Raw genomic sequence first — 17,360 nt, 5'->3', positions numbered from 1 at the left:
CAGATTTGCCTCCAAGTAATTTTCCACATCACTTGCTTTTCTGTGGCGTCACTCGTTTAGATGCACGGCCAAAGACCATCCCGGCAGTATTTATGACACACCTCAGGAGCATTTTTGTCGGTCTCATCACTTTCGGGGAGGAATGGACTGTTTTTTTTTTTTTTTTTTCGGGACACGATGGCGGGAGAGACTGCTGAGTGGTTTCAGCGGCACCGTTGGCTGCTGTCGGCTGTCGGATTGTGGAGGGTTCCCAGATGAGGGCTGATTGGAGCGGGTGAGAGTTTTATCGCATGTGATGTGTTGAGCGTGACACTTTTTTTTTTTCCTGAAGTGTGAAAGCCGGAGCTCTCGCGGCTCTCCGGTTATGTAGGGAAGAGCTATGGCAGGGACACGGGAGCAGAAAATAGTTGACTTGTCTTGAGTCAGGAAATGATTTGATATAGAGTCAGTCAAAAAAGTGAAGTTCATTTCTTCACTACACGGATCACCTAAATATCTTTTTCTTTTCAAATTAGTTTGCAATTCTGCATAGGTAGCCTACATCATCACATACACTGAATTGACTGAAACTTTAAACTGGACATGCCTATATTGCACTTAACACGCTCTTCCTTCTACCTACTAGTACTTCTCTTGATACTTTCCTCTTACTTCTTTTGGTTGTCACTTACAGTAAACCATGAGTATGGCTAGGAATCTGGTGTGACTGTGACACAGACACAAACACCAATGGGTTTTTAGCATCCTGCTAGCATGATTCATTCAAATCCAAGGTACTGCAAGTTCGAGCCTGGGCAGGTATAGGGCTGGACCACGTTGTCTGTGTCAACAGCACCACGACGGTTGCATTAGGTCCATGACCTGGATGGGAGGGAAGTCTGGGAGGGGTGAGTGTAACGGCAGTAAATAAATCACAACATTTTCAGAGACTTGGTGAAAAAATACCATTTTAATCAAGTGTGTTTCTACCCTTCTTGATAAAAGCATGGTTGGGTAAGTCTCACTTTTAAACCGATATTAGTACTTTTTTTGGTACAGTACTTAATTCTGTCGATCTGGAATAGCAGCTGGTGGCTGTGACCTGAGAAATAGGTTGGGCTGCCAAGTTCAGTGGAAATTAGTTTTATATTTTGCAATAGCCTATACCTGCCACATTCCTGCTGCACATACAAATGTGCTGCTCAACAGAATGCGGTGTTCTGGGTCACCGTGGAGAACCAACCATGGTAAACACAAAAGCCCATCACCCAGGATTGCCGAGCTGAGGCTAAAGAAGATCAATTGAAAATGTATTGATATGGGTGTGTCCTTCTACTCTCAGTTGAAGTTCAACAGGCAGTTTATCATGACATAAAAGCCAACTGTAGCATCAGGACATGTCGCCTACAGTAAATGCTACATACGTCAGTCCTCATTTGTATATTGCTTTGGATAAAAAATTCAGGTAAATCAAATTATGCAATTTAAGATGTAGTTGATTAAACTATGTTAAATCTGAAATATAAGCTTGAAAAAACTTTACCATCGCTTCCGCTTTAGAACAAGCCATCCCCAGCCAGCCATGTAGGGTAGTGTCCATACACACATCCTGACAAAACTTCTTCCCTGGGTCGTTCATCACATGTAGCTTATATTCATCAGGTCTGTCAACCCATGCAGATGCGGGATCGAAGGCAAGCTCTTATCGTCTTAGCCAGCACCATTATTATCATAATGATGGGAACAGGGCTAGCGTCAATGAGTCGGGAAGAGTGTCCGTGGAGAAGAGGCATCAACGTCAGCAACGGTGTGGATGCTCATCTCAAAGCCCTGGGGAGAAGCCTTCCTGTTGGCCTGAGGGCATCCTGCTGGCTACAGTTTCCTCGCCTGCTGCTTATTATGGAGACACTGGAGAGCCAATATGGAGCCAGGAGATGGATGGTGGTGGCAGGCCTAATTTACCTTATAATAACTTCAGTCATACCACTTCTCTCCACAGTGAATACACAATTGAGTTCAGGGTTTGTTATGCAGAGTTTCACACATTTCAAAGCAAAGCAGACTCTTTGTGTGTATGTGTGTATGTGTGTGTGTGTGTGTGTGTGTGTGTGTGTGTGTGTCGGGGTGGGGGGTAGGGGGGTTACAATGTGACTACAATATGATCTACAAGTATATTGTCGTGCTGTGACTTCTTGAATGAACAATGCGCCGCTCGACTGACGTGGGTTAAATGACTTCACACGACAAAGAATCCTCCTTTTGTGGAATTTACTGAACGTCGGCAGGTGAGTACAATAATACATAAGTACACATCACAGTGGCCGTGACTAAACTAGGCTAAGGTCTCTAGCTCGGGCACAGAACAAGTTTTGTCCATGCAGTGAGCTGTGAGCCTATCAACCTAGAAACTGAAACTAACATGGTCTTCTCACTACGCTCACTAAACGTGATCATGTCACGCTCATGGCCAATCAGCGTAAGCATCACACAACATAAACATTAAAGGGGAAGGGATAATATATGTGAACAGCCTTACACTACTCCCCTCCAGGAGTACTGAGTCCCTTCAGTACAAGTGACTCCAAAACACATCTAATACAATCAAATGCAGTAGAACACATTTCTTTGCTCTATCACAATTAAGCTCACATATTCTCTTAAACATTTAACTTGGACTTCAATGAACTAGAGAAATCTGAAAATTAACTAAACAGTCTCTCTTCTGAACTACTAGTTCTTGAATCGTTCTGGCTTATGGACAGTACGCCCTCTCGAAGTCTTCATAATCTTCTCTTGTGAAGATTGGGCTCCTGGTCCTCTATCCTCCCGACGCCTTGAAGCTTTAAGATGTGATGCTTTGTCCTCCTCATGCGGCTCCTCAGCAGTACTTCCCTCAGCTGGCTCATCACTACTGCTTGCTAGTGGCAGCTGTGGTACCAACGGGAGATCCTCTTCAGGCAGTGGTGTTGCCAGGTCCTGATGCTGCTGTAGCACTTGGTTTCTCCGCCGTCCAATCCAAGCAGGAACCACATCGCTGTCATATGGTTTTAGCCGGTCATGGTGAAGTATCTTGCTGCGCTTAAAGCCTTGGACTTCATAGATGACATGACCACGACGGGCAGAAACAATGAAAGGGCCGTTCCATGGTGACTTAAGCTTGGGGCTTAGTCCCTTCTTCTTAGTGTCATCCTTCACATACACCAGATCTCCAACACTGTATGAATGCTCTTGTGCTCGCACATCATATATCTTCTTCTGGCGCTCTTGTGCGGTGTGGAGATGTTTTCTTGCTATGCTTTGAGCCTCCTCAAGTCCTTCTCTTAGATTGCAAAGGAACTCCACCACACCCATTCTATCTGACTTGAGTTCTGCAGCCCCAGATTGAACGTCATGTGGTTGGTGAATTTCCCTGCCAAACATGAGCTGGTTAGGTGTAAACCCTGTGACTGCATGCCGGGAACTGCGATAGGCTGAGGTAAGTAATGGCAAGTGCTCGTCCCAGTTCTTCTGATTTTGATCCACATAGCACCGGATCATTTGGAGCAAGGTCCTATTGAACCGTTCCACCTGTCCATTAGAGGCGGGGTGATATGGAGTAGTCCTAGTTTTTGTGATCTGCAGAAGCTTGCATACATTCTGAAAGAGTAAACTTTCAAAATTGCGGCCCTGGTCTGTATGCAACTCAAGGGGGGCACCAAATCGAGCAATGAAGTCATACACAAGCTTCTTGGCTGTTATTTCCGCTCCTTGGTCAGAAACAGCAAAAGCTTCCACCCATCTAGTAAACTGGTCAATTATGACCAGAATGTACTTGTTGCCTGAGCTGGATACCGGGAACGGTCCAAGGATGTCCAGGTGGAGACGGTCCAAAGGAGCACCAGCTTGATAGCTTTGCAGCTTGGCCCTTTTTGTTGGTCCTGCAGCTTTAGATGCATTGCAGTGCTGACATTTCTTCACAAACAAATGGACGTCTGTGCCCATTCCATACCAATGGTAGCTTTGGCGCAGGCGCTCTAAAGTTTTTGCCTCCCCAAGGTGACCTGAGTTGGGAGGGTTGTGGCTAGCCTGCAGGATTTCTTGTTGCATGGAAACTGGCACTAGCAACAGCAATGTTGGATGTTGCCCCCCGACTCTCTCCCAGGAATAGTATAGAACTCCTTGTCTCAACACCACCTGAGGCCAACAGAGCCAGAATTTCCTCACTGCAGGGCTCTCAAGCATCACCTGATCCTTAGTTGGAAGTGTCCCAGATTCTTTCCACAGGTGGAGGATGGAGAGGACAGAATCAACTTTCTGGAGTTGGGCAAGCTCATCAGAGCTGGTGGACTCTATCCAATTAATGACTGGAGTCTCCAACTGGGTTGTTGATAGTTGGCCTGATTCCATCGACTGTGCACCACTGGGTTCACTGGCTGGTTCAATGGACCTCAACGCCAATGGCAAAATGTCATCAACATCTTCCTCAAAACGTGTCCACTGTTCGTGAAGCCTTTGGCAGTACTTGCAACCTTGACATGGGAGGTCAGACAGGTATTTCCCTGCTTGATAGCAGTCACACTTGTCTGCATATTCCATGCTTCGTCTTGACAGGGCGTCAGCATTTGAGTGCTTGTGGCCTGCTCGATGTTCTATGTGGAAGTCATACTGGCTCAACTCCTCCAACCACCGAGCCAGCTGGCCTTCGGGATATTTGAACCTGAAGAGCCAGGTGAGACTGCCATGATCTGTTCGCAGCAAAAACTTCCGTCCAAGTAGGTAGTGGCGGAACTGGCGGGTGAAGCGCACAATGGCAAGTAACTCACGCCTTGTGACACAATACCTCTGTTGAGCTGGTGTAAGATGACTGCTGGCATATGTCAGTACTCGCTCCTCCCCCCACTGGACTTGTGACAAGACTGCGCCAATACTATGATTTGATGCATCAGTGTCGAGAATGTATTTGCCCTCTGCAATCGGGTATCCCAACACTGGTGTAGTTGTTAGCTTTTCTTTTAGCTGTGCAAAGGCCTCCTGATGTTCTTCTGTCCACTGAAACGTGACCCCCTTCTTTAGAAGATTGTGGAGAGGACTTGCAAGCTCTGCAAAAGCTGGTACGAACTTGCGGTAATAGTTACATAGTCCGAGAAAAGCTTGAAGCTCTTTAACGTTGCTGGGAGGTCCCCAGAGCTGTACGTCCCTGACCAAAGCTGGGTTTGGCTGAATACCTTCTCCACTCACAATGTGGCCTAGAAAGAGAACCTCCTCTTGGAGCAGGTGACATTTTGATGGCTTCAACTTCAGACCATAGTTGTGGAGGCAATCGAAGACTTGTGAGAGACGATCCAGGCTCTCATCTGCGTCTCTACCTAGGACAATAACATCGTCCAGATAAATGAGCAACGTCTCCCATTGGAGTCCCCTGAGGACAAGTTCCATAGCCCTTTGAAAAGTGCTGGGGGCGTTGCACAGGCCAAAAGGCATACGGGTGTACTCGTAGAGGCCCCATCTGGTGATGAACGCCGTCTTCTCACGGTCTTTGTCATCCACTGCTATCTGCCAATATCCAGATTGCAAGTCGAGTGTCGAGAACATAGTAGCTCCCCCGAGAACATCAAGACATTCCTCTATTTTGGGTAAAGGATACGCATCTTTGACTGTTAGGCTATTTAGGTTGCGGTAATCTACACACCATCGTACTCCTCCATCCTTCTTGCGTACTAAAACCACTGGAGAGGCCCACTCTGATGATGATGGCGTGATGACACCTGCTCTCAGCATGTCTTGAAGATGGGCTTCTTCCTCACCTTGGAATCCAAGAGGTGTTCTTCTCACTGGCTGACGCACAGGTCTAGCTGACCCAGTGTTAATCGTGTGTGTTACAGCAGAGAGGTAACCCAGATCAGAATCAGTTCTGGCAAAAAGGGACTGGTAAGTTATTAATAGCTGAAGAAAACGCTTTTGCTGTTCCTCAGTGAGTGTTTCGCTTGTGGCAGCAACCAGGTCATGGAGATGCTGAGGTAGATCAGAAAGAGTTGCTACTCTTCCAACCACCAATTGTCGCGCACTCACTGACTCGCTCTCTAATTCGGGTGCTGCACCTTGCTGGCGTGAACTTATTGGTTCGTCAGGATAAGCTTCAACTAAAAGACCAAGGCATGCTCCTTTCGACAATGCTGCTTTACTGGTGGAAAAGTTGCATAGTCTGACTGGCACCTGCTTCTCCATGGTGGTAGCAACACTTCCAGAAGCTACAGCTTCAGTGATGTTCAATGGCTCGAGCACAGCTGGGACACCTGGTCTTGGATTTTCTACCTCCCCCCACACGACACATTCCGATGTGGGTGGTATAGTGGTAGTCTCTCTCAGGGTCACATTGGCAACACAATAGTCAGATCCATCCCCTCTCACTATTTTGGATGGTACAAGTTCATTTCCAATGAAAACTTTGCCACGGGTGTGGATGACGACATCATGGGCCTTCATCAAATCTAATCCTAAGAGAACAGAGTCACGGATGGGGGCTATATGCACATCCCAGTCAATGGTCTTAGATGCTATTTTGAAAGTGACGGTCAGCCCACGCTTTGCCTTCATGCCATCTCCAACACCTGCATTCAGGAGGTAAGTCTTGTGCAGGTTTGTCGGCTCACATCCCGAAAAACTCTGATACAGCTCCTCAGAGATCACTGTTGTTTGGGCTCCAGTGTCTACCACAGCTTGAGTTGGAACACCATTTGCAGTTACAGGAATCTGTAGACTCTCACCTTGGTTTTTGGTGCAACTAATTTGTAACTCCTGTGGCTGGTGACTTGAATTTATGGTGCCTTCGGGTAGTGTCTGATGGCCTGTGTTCTTTTCACCAAGGTTTCGGGTTGCTGTTGGACTTGATGACCTCCTGCAGTCTCTCCTGAAATGCCCTTGTTCTCCACAACTGAAACATGTACCAGGTGCACCACGGTTTGGGCTTGACGACAGGGAGCGTGTTTGACCTGGGTGCACTTGTTGGGGACTTTGCCTCCTCTCTTGGGGTCGTGCTCTTGTTGGCTGGTTTTCTGCATGATTAGACTTGAGATGATCCATCTGCAATTTCAAGTTCCCCACTGTACTAACAAGGGCCTTGATTTGGTCAGTCAGTACAGAAAACTGATCAGCAGTGACATACTGAGGAGCCTGCACCCTACGAGAAGTAGCAGTAAAGTCATCGCAGATGTCTCCCTCATCAGCCCAAGATATGCGTCTCGCTCTGCTCTTTATTTCAGTTTCACGCCCCACAGTGCCCTTGAAATTATGTTCATGAGCCTCTACACACTTCTAGGCATCTGCAAGGGAACATGGGTCACGGTTCATAACTTCATAGGCCACCTTTTGATTTCTCAAACCCTTCAGGAAGGCATCAGTTGCCAGCTGGTCTTGTAGCTGAAGATCGACTCCTGGATATGCAAAAGTGATAAGACGTCGTACCTCTTCTGCAAATTCAGCTGTCGTCTCCTGGCCTTGGCGAAGTTCTCCTAGCTTTCGTCGTACGGTAGTAGGGGGGTCTTTTTGCCCAAAGCGCTGAGTGAGCTGCTCTACTAAAAGGACATAGTCCTCTCTTGTGCGCTCGGGCAATGAACAGACATATCGAATAGCTGCTCCTCTTAAACATTCAAGCAGTCTGTCCACTCTCTCAGGAGCACTCCATCCATACTTCCTGGCCAGGCGTTCAAACGGTAACAAAAAAGCATCCCAGTCTTCTTTACCGTCGTATGTGGCGAGCTTAGGCCTACGTACTTCCTGCACAGACAGCTGATTATTATGAAGCCTCTGCCCATCTTGGCTGGGGAATAGACGTTGGGTTCCACGTTCAGAATCTCTGCTATCTCTCTGTCTAATGTCCAGTTCAGGATTAATGCTCCGCCTAGTCGGGCCTGAGTGGCGAGCACGCTGGCTGATAACATCCAGCTCAGCTGCAAAGGGCCCACTGACTTGTTCTCTAGGCCTTACAGATGTGTCCAATGTAGCTGGCATAACATTAAGCTCAAATGCATGCCTGTCCCCTGTGGAGCGTTGTCCTATCTCTTCCCCACCACCAGCAGGAGCAGCTAAATGTGGCGTGAGGGTTTGTACTGCTGCTTTTTCACTGATGTGCGTAAGGACAGGGGCAAGCATCATTTGCAGTTGTTTTGCCTGTTGACTTTGGCTATCCAATAAAGCTTGAAGCCATTTTGGAGCCTTTTCAGACTCGTCTAAGGCCGCTGTAGCTCCTTGTAATTCGTCAGTCATTTTTTATTTTATTAGTATTTTCTTCTTTCTTCGAGAAGGTGAATTTTTTTATTTTTATTTAAACAGCCATTGTCAGTTGGAAAAAAAAAATCCCTTATAAGCTCCTCTAAGACTTAAGCAAAACTTGAGTTCAAAAAGCTGTTTCTTTTTCATAAAGTCTCTTCAACTTGTGGGCCTATAGTGAAACTCAAAACATTGCCAGCAAAAAAAAATTCTTCTTTTAGCTTTTCTTGGGCTTTTATTTTGACAGGTGAACGATTGCCACTGCTAGTTCACTAGCTAGCCGATTAGCATCAATCACGAACATTTAAACACTCCTCCGTCTTGGAATGTTACTGCTAGCAACGTTCAGCTGATTAGCTTGCACATATCTCTTGGGTGCTTACTTCATCCGTTGGATTTACTCACGGTTTGGAAAGTTTTATCTCGCTTCTGACACCAGTTGTCGTGCTGTGACTTCTTGAATGAACAATGCGCCGCTCGACTGACGTGGGTTAAATGACTTCACACGACAAAGAATCCTCCTTTTGTGGAATTTACTGAACGTCGGCAGGTGAGTACAATAATACATAAGTACACATCACAGTGGCCGTGACTAAACTAGGCTAAGGTCTCTAGCTCGGGCACAGAACAAGTTTTGTCCATGCAGTGAGCTGTGAGCCTATCAACCTAGAAACTGAAACTAACATGGTCTTCTCACTACGCTCACTATACGTGATCATGTCACGCTCATGGCCAATCAGTGTAAGCATCACACAACATAAACATTAAAGGGGAAGGGATAATATATGTGAACAGCCTTACAATATTAAGTGCTGCACATGATTTTGCAATAAACATTAGTATGATAACACAAAAAACAACTGACTGAGATATTGAATACAGCATCATATCATCTGGATAGCCATCAACCATCCACATGGAGCAAAACTAATTCAGCTCTGATTTGGTCAATTACCTGGTCCTGCCCGCATCTGGATCTCAGTCATTATCTTTGTTCTTTTCTTTTCTTTTTTTATTATTATTCCCCACCCCCTTATCATCATTTTTTGCCTCAGTCAAATCGGTGAAGGTGAATACAAAGGCCATCAACACAGGATGTCTGGGTATCACAATCCAGATCATGACTTCAAACAAAAATGATTCATTTTAATATGGCCAATCAGCACGCAACGAGGATGAAGGACTGGAGGATAAAAAATGCATCAGCAGCTAATGGCGAGGCCACGTCGACTGAGGGAAAAAGATGAAATGAAATATGCAGAGACACAAACATCAAGGAAAAAAAACTCATATTTGGTGAGGTTACATTTGAAATATTATATTCGTCTGTGTTCTGCCTTGGTGTGAGTCACATTTCCCCTTTAATCAACTTCCACACCACTCTGGGTGTGTTTGTGTTGTTGCCAAAAGACTGTCAGAGAGCTTGCCTATACAAAATGATTCTAATTATCTCATGTAAACAGTCTTGCCATGTGTTTGTGCCCCGGGATGTGTTTACCCTTGCTTTGAGTTATTGTCACTGACTTGGCTGGCTTTGTTACATTTGCCAAGCATGTCACGAGTCATGTTCATGTCATGCCTTTTTCCAGCATGCTCAGGTAATTATGAAATCCCCTTTGGCTTGAAATACAATTACTTTGGTCATTTGGAGTTGAATTCGTTCAAATGATGAATATATAATTGCTCTAATTGCTTGACTTTGTCCAAGTCAAGGATCCTTTTAAATAATTTTGTTCAATTAGGTCTGCATGAAATGGATGTGCAGGAGGACCATAAAATGCTGTTCCATCATGCCAGTGTCAAAGTTTCCTACACTATTGTTCCCAATGACTGACAAAATATGAAAAAGTATTGAATAATTCTGAAGAAACTTACATTGTTCATTACATTTACAAACTAGAAAAGCACTCAGAGAGTGCAGACCTTGGTCAAGCTAATACATAACATAAAGTTCTGCACAATATTATTGACTTTAAGGTTATGCATCATGCCACGTTTCCCAATTGCCAGACAAGCAAGAGGCAGAATAAATGCTTATGGTTACCAATACCAAGTTATAGAATGTTGGCTTGACATGACTGCACATTTAATAACAATGTCTCGCTGTCTTGATTTTTACTAGGAGTTACCATGTCACATTACTTAGTATTTGCATAGAATGTATCAGCCTGTTTTCAACCAGTCTAGTTGGTGATGTAATATCTGTTCGTCTTTTGACACTATCTCTCACTGAAATGGAATGGTAGCTGGTGACTCAGTCCAGTTGGTACTGCATTTTAGGCCTGGGCTTACTCAGTGACAAGGGGGGGGGGGGATATTTTATTTCTAAAGGTCGCCACATTTTGAGATTAAATCACTGTTATTAGATAAAAGCTTAACTTTAAATGTCCTCTCTCGAAGTAACCTATAGGATCCCCATCAACTGAACCGTACCACTTGACAGTGCAACCCCATAACAAGCAAGATGGAGAAGAAATGATGGGATTACAAAAATCATCAACAAACAAAGCAAAAGAAAACAACGATGAAGACACAAATTGATGTTTGTGAAATTGACGCTAACACAACTGATTATACAGCATGTTATGAAACAAATGCACCCAAAGACCAGGACTTAATAACAGTGATTAAGTGTATGATTAACTAAGGTGAACCCTCTACAATGAATTCATTAGTTTAACTTGCTGCTCAGTGACGCTTCACTTCTTCATGCAACATATTTTACTGAAATGTTTACCAGAGGCTTTCTAGGCTTTCTAATTAAGAGACAGCACTAAAGAAATCCTCCATGTAGTTTGTACACATATCCCGCCACTTTAGAGGCCAAAAGTTGTGAATACATCATGCCAATCATGTGATCAGTTGTGTGAATACATTGCACCAATCGTGTGTTGTGATCTTATGAAGCCTTGCGCATTAACAGCTCTGCCCAAAATAGATGCCCAATAAGTAAGAAAGTAAAATTAATCCTTATAGCACATTTGTATACAGTTTCCACTGACCAAAGTGTGTTGCAATATGGCCACCGAGTGGAGGGACTTGCCTAAAAGGAAGTGTTTACACTCTTATGCTGCTGTCCTCACAAAACAGGAAATCACTTGCACACTACTGGTGCTAGTCATATGTTGTTGGTTTTTCTGTCATCCACATTCAGTCTTTTGAGGACTGTTCATCAGTCTTACTCAGACTAGCTTCCTGGAACGGGATGGAAACAACTGAACAATGTCTGGCTACTTTGACTATACATGTGGTTGTCTCCTCTAAAATATGAATACTGTACATGTGACTTGAAATAAATATTCAGATACATTTTTTTAAATCAGCCAGGCAGCAAATCCATGTAATGACATGAACAGAAGAACATATTTTTTTGTTCACATCTGGAGAGCATTTTTGTCCACTGAGCCTTAGTCGGATAATACTGTCAATCATAATAGCATCATTTTGTCATCACATGAAATCCATTCTGTGAGATAAATACATCTGAAATTGCTAGTTTGCTCTTGGCCATGTTTTTTCATGTGATAATCAAGTAAAACCAGTACGACCTCACATCTAAAATGGTGCATGTAGAGTGCAGGATTTTTAACTGCCAGTTTTTGAAAAGCAAAGGATGAAAGAGTCAAACCAGGTGCAGAGCCCTTTCACAGACATAGAAAGGACATGCATTTGCAAAGCTCGCATGTTAATCGTGACTAACCATCTAACCATGTCCATACCAACCATGATAATTCACCTCAAATTCCATGAATTCTGAATATTAACAACATACTGTAGAAGATAAAAAGGCACTGTTATTGTTTCTTTTATTCTTATTAGAAGCTGAGGGAAAAGAATGATCATCTGAGATGTACTGTAGGCAGAAACAACATTGCACATTGCAACACTGATGCTGTAGCAGTGCTCTCATACTCTCTGCAGCATGCCGTGTGTAAGCTAATGTATAATCTAAAGGGGATGTTTGAGATGACAGAAAATATATGCATTTAGGATTAGTAAATAGAGTTCATGGGAGTCATCTCTTGACATGCTTGTACATTAATTACTAGCCGCTTTGGGACTTAATGCAATTTGTATCTGTTTTCAGTCTTTAAGTGCGGCCGTGAACCGTCGAGAGATGGTACATCACTTTACGTGACAGATTTAGAGGGAGTGCAACTGAAGACAGGGCGTGTTCAAACAAGATTCAGACAGACGCTATGAATGACAACGATGGGAAGTAATATCAGACCTCTCTCCTTCTTGCTCTCTCTCTCTCTCTCTCTTGCTCTCTTTCTCTCTCATGCTACGCCCCTCCCTCTGGCTTGCTTTAAAATGACTGGCTGTGCATGTTTATGGACAAGTCAGTGAGATATGTCTGGGACTTTCAACTAACAGTTGAAATGCCACATGGTCAATAAAGGGTCTGTCAGTCTTTGTCTTCTTTCCATCTCTGTGGTGACAAAGAACTCCATTTCAACAAAAGAAAAAAAGCAGAAAAGGCAGTGAAGGAATGGCTATGGTGACATTTCACAGCACGTCCCACTTACATTTTTTTTCCCTTCATGACTGGAATGGCCACCCTTTGGTGGCTCCTGGCTGGGTATCCACTCATCTCAGCATCCGTCCAGCCGTAAATTCTCAACTACCCCCACACCACCACCATAAACACCCAGACACAAACATATCATGCACACATAAACATGCATGCATACACACACACACATACACACATGGACACACACACACACACACACACACACACACACGGAAACACAGGGACGCACACACACACACACACACACACACAAACACACACACACACACAATTAAGATCGGCATTTAAACTACAGTCGCTATGAGGGGTGACATTTAGTCAAACTCATAATTCTGTACATGACAGGCAGCTCAATTCTTATTTGCTTTGTGGACCTCCAATGTGATGGAAGGGAAAGGTTACAGAATCAAATTAGAATGTGTTAATTAATATTCACATCATACCACAGCCCACTTCAGGGCTTTGTCTTCTGGGTTCAACATGCGTGGCCTATTTTTAAAGAGGGCTGCATGAGATTTACTTTTATATATGGACAATGAATGAATACATATATACAGTATATATATATATATATATATATATATATATATATATATTGCGAGCAATATAACATAAATCAACAATAAAACAGCAACAGCAACTGCTGTAAAATAGTATAGTGAGGCAACTGCTATTTTGATGAAAACCCAGAGGCATACGAGTGTACAGTACACATATAGCTATTATCAGGGTATGGTGGGAATCCAAGATATCACATGTTTACATGACACCTAACAACAACCTCCGGCGCTAAAAGGTTAACACCATTACCAGGATGTGCCCTTCATTGCCATTCATGTCCATATTCCGACTGGGAAAACTCCCTGCAAACTTCCAGAGTGATGTAAACAGACACTGGCATAAGGCATCATGTTTGCCCTCAAAAGAAAACTATACTTTGATGAAGAATGTTCTGTATAGGAGATCGATTGAACAGTCTAGGTAAGGCAGGATAGGGTTGGGTCTCACTGGCATGTTTTGTATAATGGCTGGAACAGAAAATATGAAAGGGATATTGGACTGTAAATCTACAGTATCTACTGTGCACAAAACTAATTCAGCCATTTTATTTATTTGAGTCTGAAAGGAAATGAGAGAGAACCACCCGAAAGCATGATAAAGCCTTGTAAGTCTGAATGTGTTTGGAGAAATGTCTGTGAATAAAGGACTCATAAATAAGTAATAATCTCGTCTGCTTGCATGCCACAGTAAATCAATGAATATAAGATAAAGCAAAGGATTAGGCTGCTGAGAGTTTGCCAGCACAAAACTTTTTCAAAATTCTCCCCAATGCCTGTCTAAGACCGGAAAATAGGAAGCTTGCATTCATTAAAGAAATGGAAAAAGGACTGGACCTATTAGGATGTCTATGGAGTACTGTAAGGATAAAAGTTCATGTTCAGAATTATCTTATTCATTGCATCGTTAGTCTAAAAAAAAAAACCTCTTGCCATAGATGATATTTGGTAACACTTTACTTGACGGGTTCGTTCATAACACATTCATAACAGCTGTCATGAACTGCACATGAAGCATTCATGACTGTCTCATGAAACATGACTCAACATTCATACCAACCCTTTCATGAATGTGGAAGACAATGACGTCAAAAACTTGCCTGATCATGTCACATCTTAGTCAACGGGGAAGGTCAGTGTCCAGGAGAATTTAGTTTTTTGTTTGTCTGTTTGTTTATTTTATGATATAACCTCTGAAGAATGCGTAATTGTCTACACCAATGACTATATAGATATATAAAACAGGAATGTCCAACCATTCAGAGGTCCACAGATGGCTAGTTCACTTCCCAGTTTGATGAATACTTCACAACTCGTATACTGTAGTAAAGTGACATTTGAAGTAGACTTCATAAAATATTCATAAGATATCTACAAACGCTGGAGAAGATAATACCCTGTATATGGATCACTAGATTCCACATTCATGAAAGTGTTGGTATGAATGTTGAGTCATGTTTCATGGATCAGTCATGAGTGCTTCATGGGCAGTTCATGACAGTTGTTATGAATGTGCTATGAATGAACCCGTCAAGTAAAGTGTTACCGGCACACTGTAACTTCATGAAGCTATTTTTATTCATGAGGATTTTTAACCATCTTTCAGGCAGTAAGTTCAAATCAGAGGTGAAAGTGGTTTACATTTGTGTCGGTACTTTTACCATAACCTTCATCATTTCCTATTGTTTACCTTTCCGCTTGCTATCAATGGCTGACAACGTTTTAGTTCAGTGAGGAGTAAGATTTGTTACAGGTGAAAGTACATGTGCTTAGTGTGTGCACCTTAAAAGGCCACATTAATGAATGTATTATTATTTGTAGAGCATTCATCTGAACCTGTCATCTAGCTCAGTCTTTCAATCTCTCTTCTTCTTTCCTTGTGGTCATTGGAAGGCCCGTCTCTGTCTTTCCTCTCTTTGGGGATAAACTGTTTTCATGTCCTCCTTGTTGATGTTTTTTTTTATAGTCTAAACATCATTTAAAAGCCTATATGCTATGTCTGTGAGCTCCCTTGTTCTTGTTCATCAAGAGTGTAGCTGCTTGGCTGTGTTAGCTTCTGGCTGTAGCAACTCAAGTTAGGTACAATCGATTGTTTTCAGGGTTTTTTTTTTCATACTGATAGTACTCGGTCACCTCGAGAAAAAGAGCTCTACTGTATGTGAAAACTCGCCGGATTACTCCTTTAGATGTGGCATTCCCTAATTACTTAAAGCATAACATCTCTAGTCTCTAGTCACCTCATTCTTTTTGCATGGATTCACATAGGCTACCTTTCCAAATAAAGTTGATAATGTCTCTGATAATATCTCTATGCGAATAAAGATAAAGCCTACGAATACATCAGTGTTAATAGAACAGTGTGGTGCATTCCCATTTAGATATGCGGTAGGATGACAAATAAGACATTGTTGTTCTTTTGTTCTGAGCTAGTCATGACAGTGGCCTAATACAGTGGCCACGAGCATGTTTTAAATCCACATCTCTCCCTCAATGCACAGATCTCGTTGTCAGTTTAATTTAAAAATCACAAGTACAAAAGCTAACGTTAGGAACGGCATGTGGGGTGAGGGAGATGTGTCAATTACATGACTGGTTACATGACATTTATTTGAGTTTGAGTTGACAGCCCTAGTTTTGACAGACAGTTGCTTTCTTTTTTTTCCAGCACTGCACCACTGAATCCACTGTACCGATAATGCTGGTGGTGCTGTCTGTCTAATACTTATACACACTTTTGCACTATGCTCTCTCACTTATTAGAATTAGACACCTCCTTGGTGGATAGTCTTTGATGCCACCTCTCATGTAGTTCAACACAGTGTGCACCACAACAACATCCACTTGAGTAATTTTCAGCAAATATCAGCTTGCAGGGTTCATTATTTCAATTTCCTAAGTAAATAAATAAAAATGGTTGCACCGTTGCTTACTGCGGTGCATGAGTTCACAGGGTTCTCTGTCAAATATGCAAGCATTTGACATTAACAGTAAGGCCACGACACGCTGCTCCACGCTCCATGATGGGTCATCTCTCCTGAAATAAATGACCCGTCACTTTAACTCACGCCAGCATCTAATCCTTTGGCAAAAACAGATGACACGTCTGAATGCTAGCGCTAACGGAGAACACCACCCGCCTATCGTAATCAGTGTGAGGGGGTGGTAAAATGACAAGCTAAATTGCTGGCAGTAATTCAATACACAGGCAATTTCTGTCTGCCGCTACTGTGGCATAACAGTCATTGTTTACTATTAAAATCCAGAGAGCTGTCACAGGAAACTCAGCAGGGAACGAGTTAGGTGTGGTGAGGAACATTTGTTAACTTGAGCCTCAACACACCTCCGGTTGCGAGGAGATGGGTGGTGCAGCCTGATATGATTAGTGATTATGACGGATCCTAGGGCGGTGAAATGAATTGTGACAAATTAGAATATGAAAGGCTGCCAATCAAAACATATTTCTCCACGGCACAAAACAACAAAGATTGTCTTTCTGATGCCTGAGTTGCCGCATATGTTTGATTTTCAGAAATTACAAGTCAGTTTGATGGTAATTGGGGGAACTTTTAACCTTTAGGATGTGTGCTGGAGGGCTGCTACAACATTTAATTTTACCCTCAGTACCAATTGCGGCAGTGCTTAGAACGCAATTGATGGAGTCAAAGCTAAAAAGGAATTCCCTGCATCTCAGGGGTGTGTGTTGAGTTGGTCCTTAAGAGCTGTCATCAGAAAACGTGATCAATGGCCCACTTCTCACAAGTGGTCAAGTATCGTCTGAATGCAGTCTCATGATCAATGCAACACAAGATGAGGAAGGACCAGGTAAAAGGGAGGTACTGCATACTCCACTGCACTTGAGGAACACTAACAAAGTCTATTACAATGAGCTGAGAGCCAATACGCTGAAGTGACACAGCTGTCAGAAATGCCAATCTTTCTGCTGATGCTCATCATAAAAGGCGCAACAGATGTCCCTGCATCATGCAATATCTTTGCTTTTAGCTTTACAGGCTGTTACACTGTAGTTTGTTTTCATCCTCCTT

General features: G+C 43.1%; 1 protein-coding gene across 1 annotated transcript in view; it reads right to left on the bottom strand.

The window, feature by feature from the left end:
• LOC134063584 (uncharacterized) overlaps nt 1-7,016 on the bottom strand; it is a 29,044-nt gene extending 22,028 nt beyond the window's left edge. Inside the window, exons 1-2 of the mRNA XM_062519177.1 lie at nt 6,958-7,016; nt 2,921-5,869 (exon numbers count right to left, since the gene is read on the bottom strand). Coding sequence (XP_062375161.1) covers nt 2,921-5,869; nt 6,958-7,016 — 3,008 coding nt within the window. The remainder of the gene's footprint in view (nt 1-2,920; nt 5,870-6,957) is intronic.
• Between the last annotated feature and the right edge of the window lie 10,344 nt (nt 7,017-17,360).

This window comes from Sardina pilchardus, chromosome 18, assembly GCF_963854185.1.
Source record: "Sardina pilchardus chromosome 18, fSarPil1.1, whole genome shotgun sequence".
Taxonomy (NCBI): domain Eukaryota; kingdom Metazoa; phylum Chordata; class Actinopteri; order Clupeiformes; family Clupeidae; genus Sardina; species Sardina pilchardus.
The sequence above is the reverse complement of the archived record's forward strand: the minus strand, read 5'-3'. Positions and strand labels throughout refer to the sequence as shown.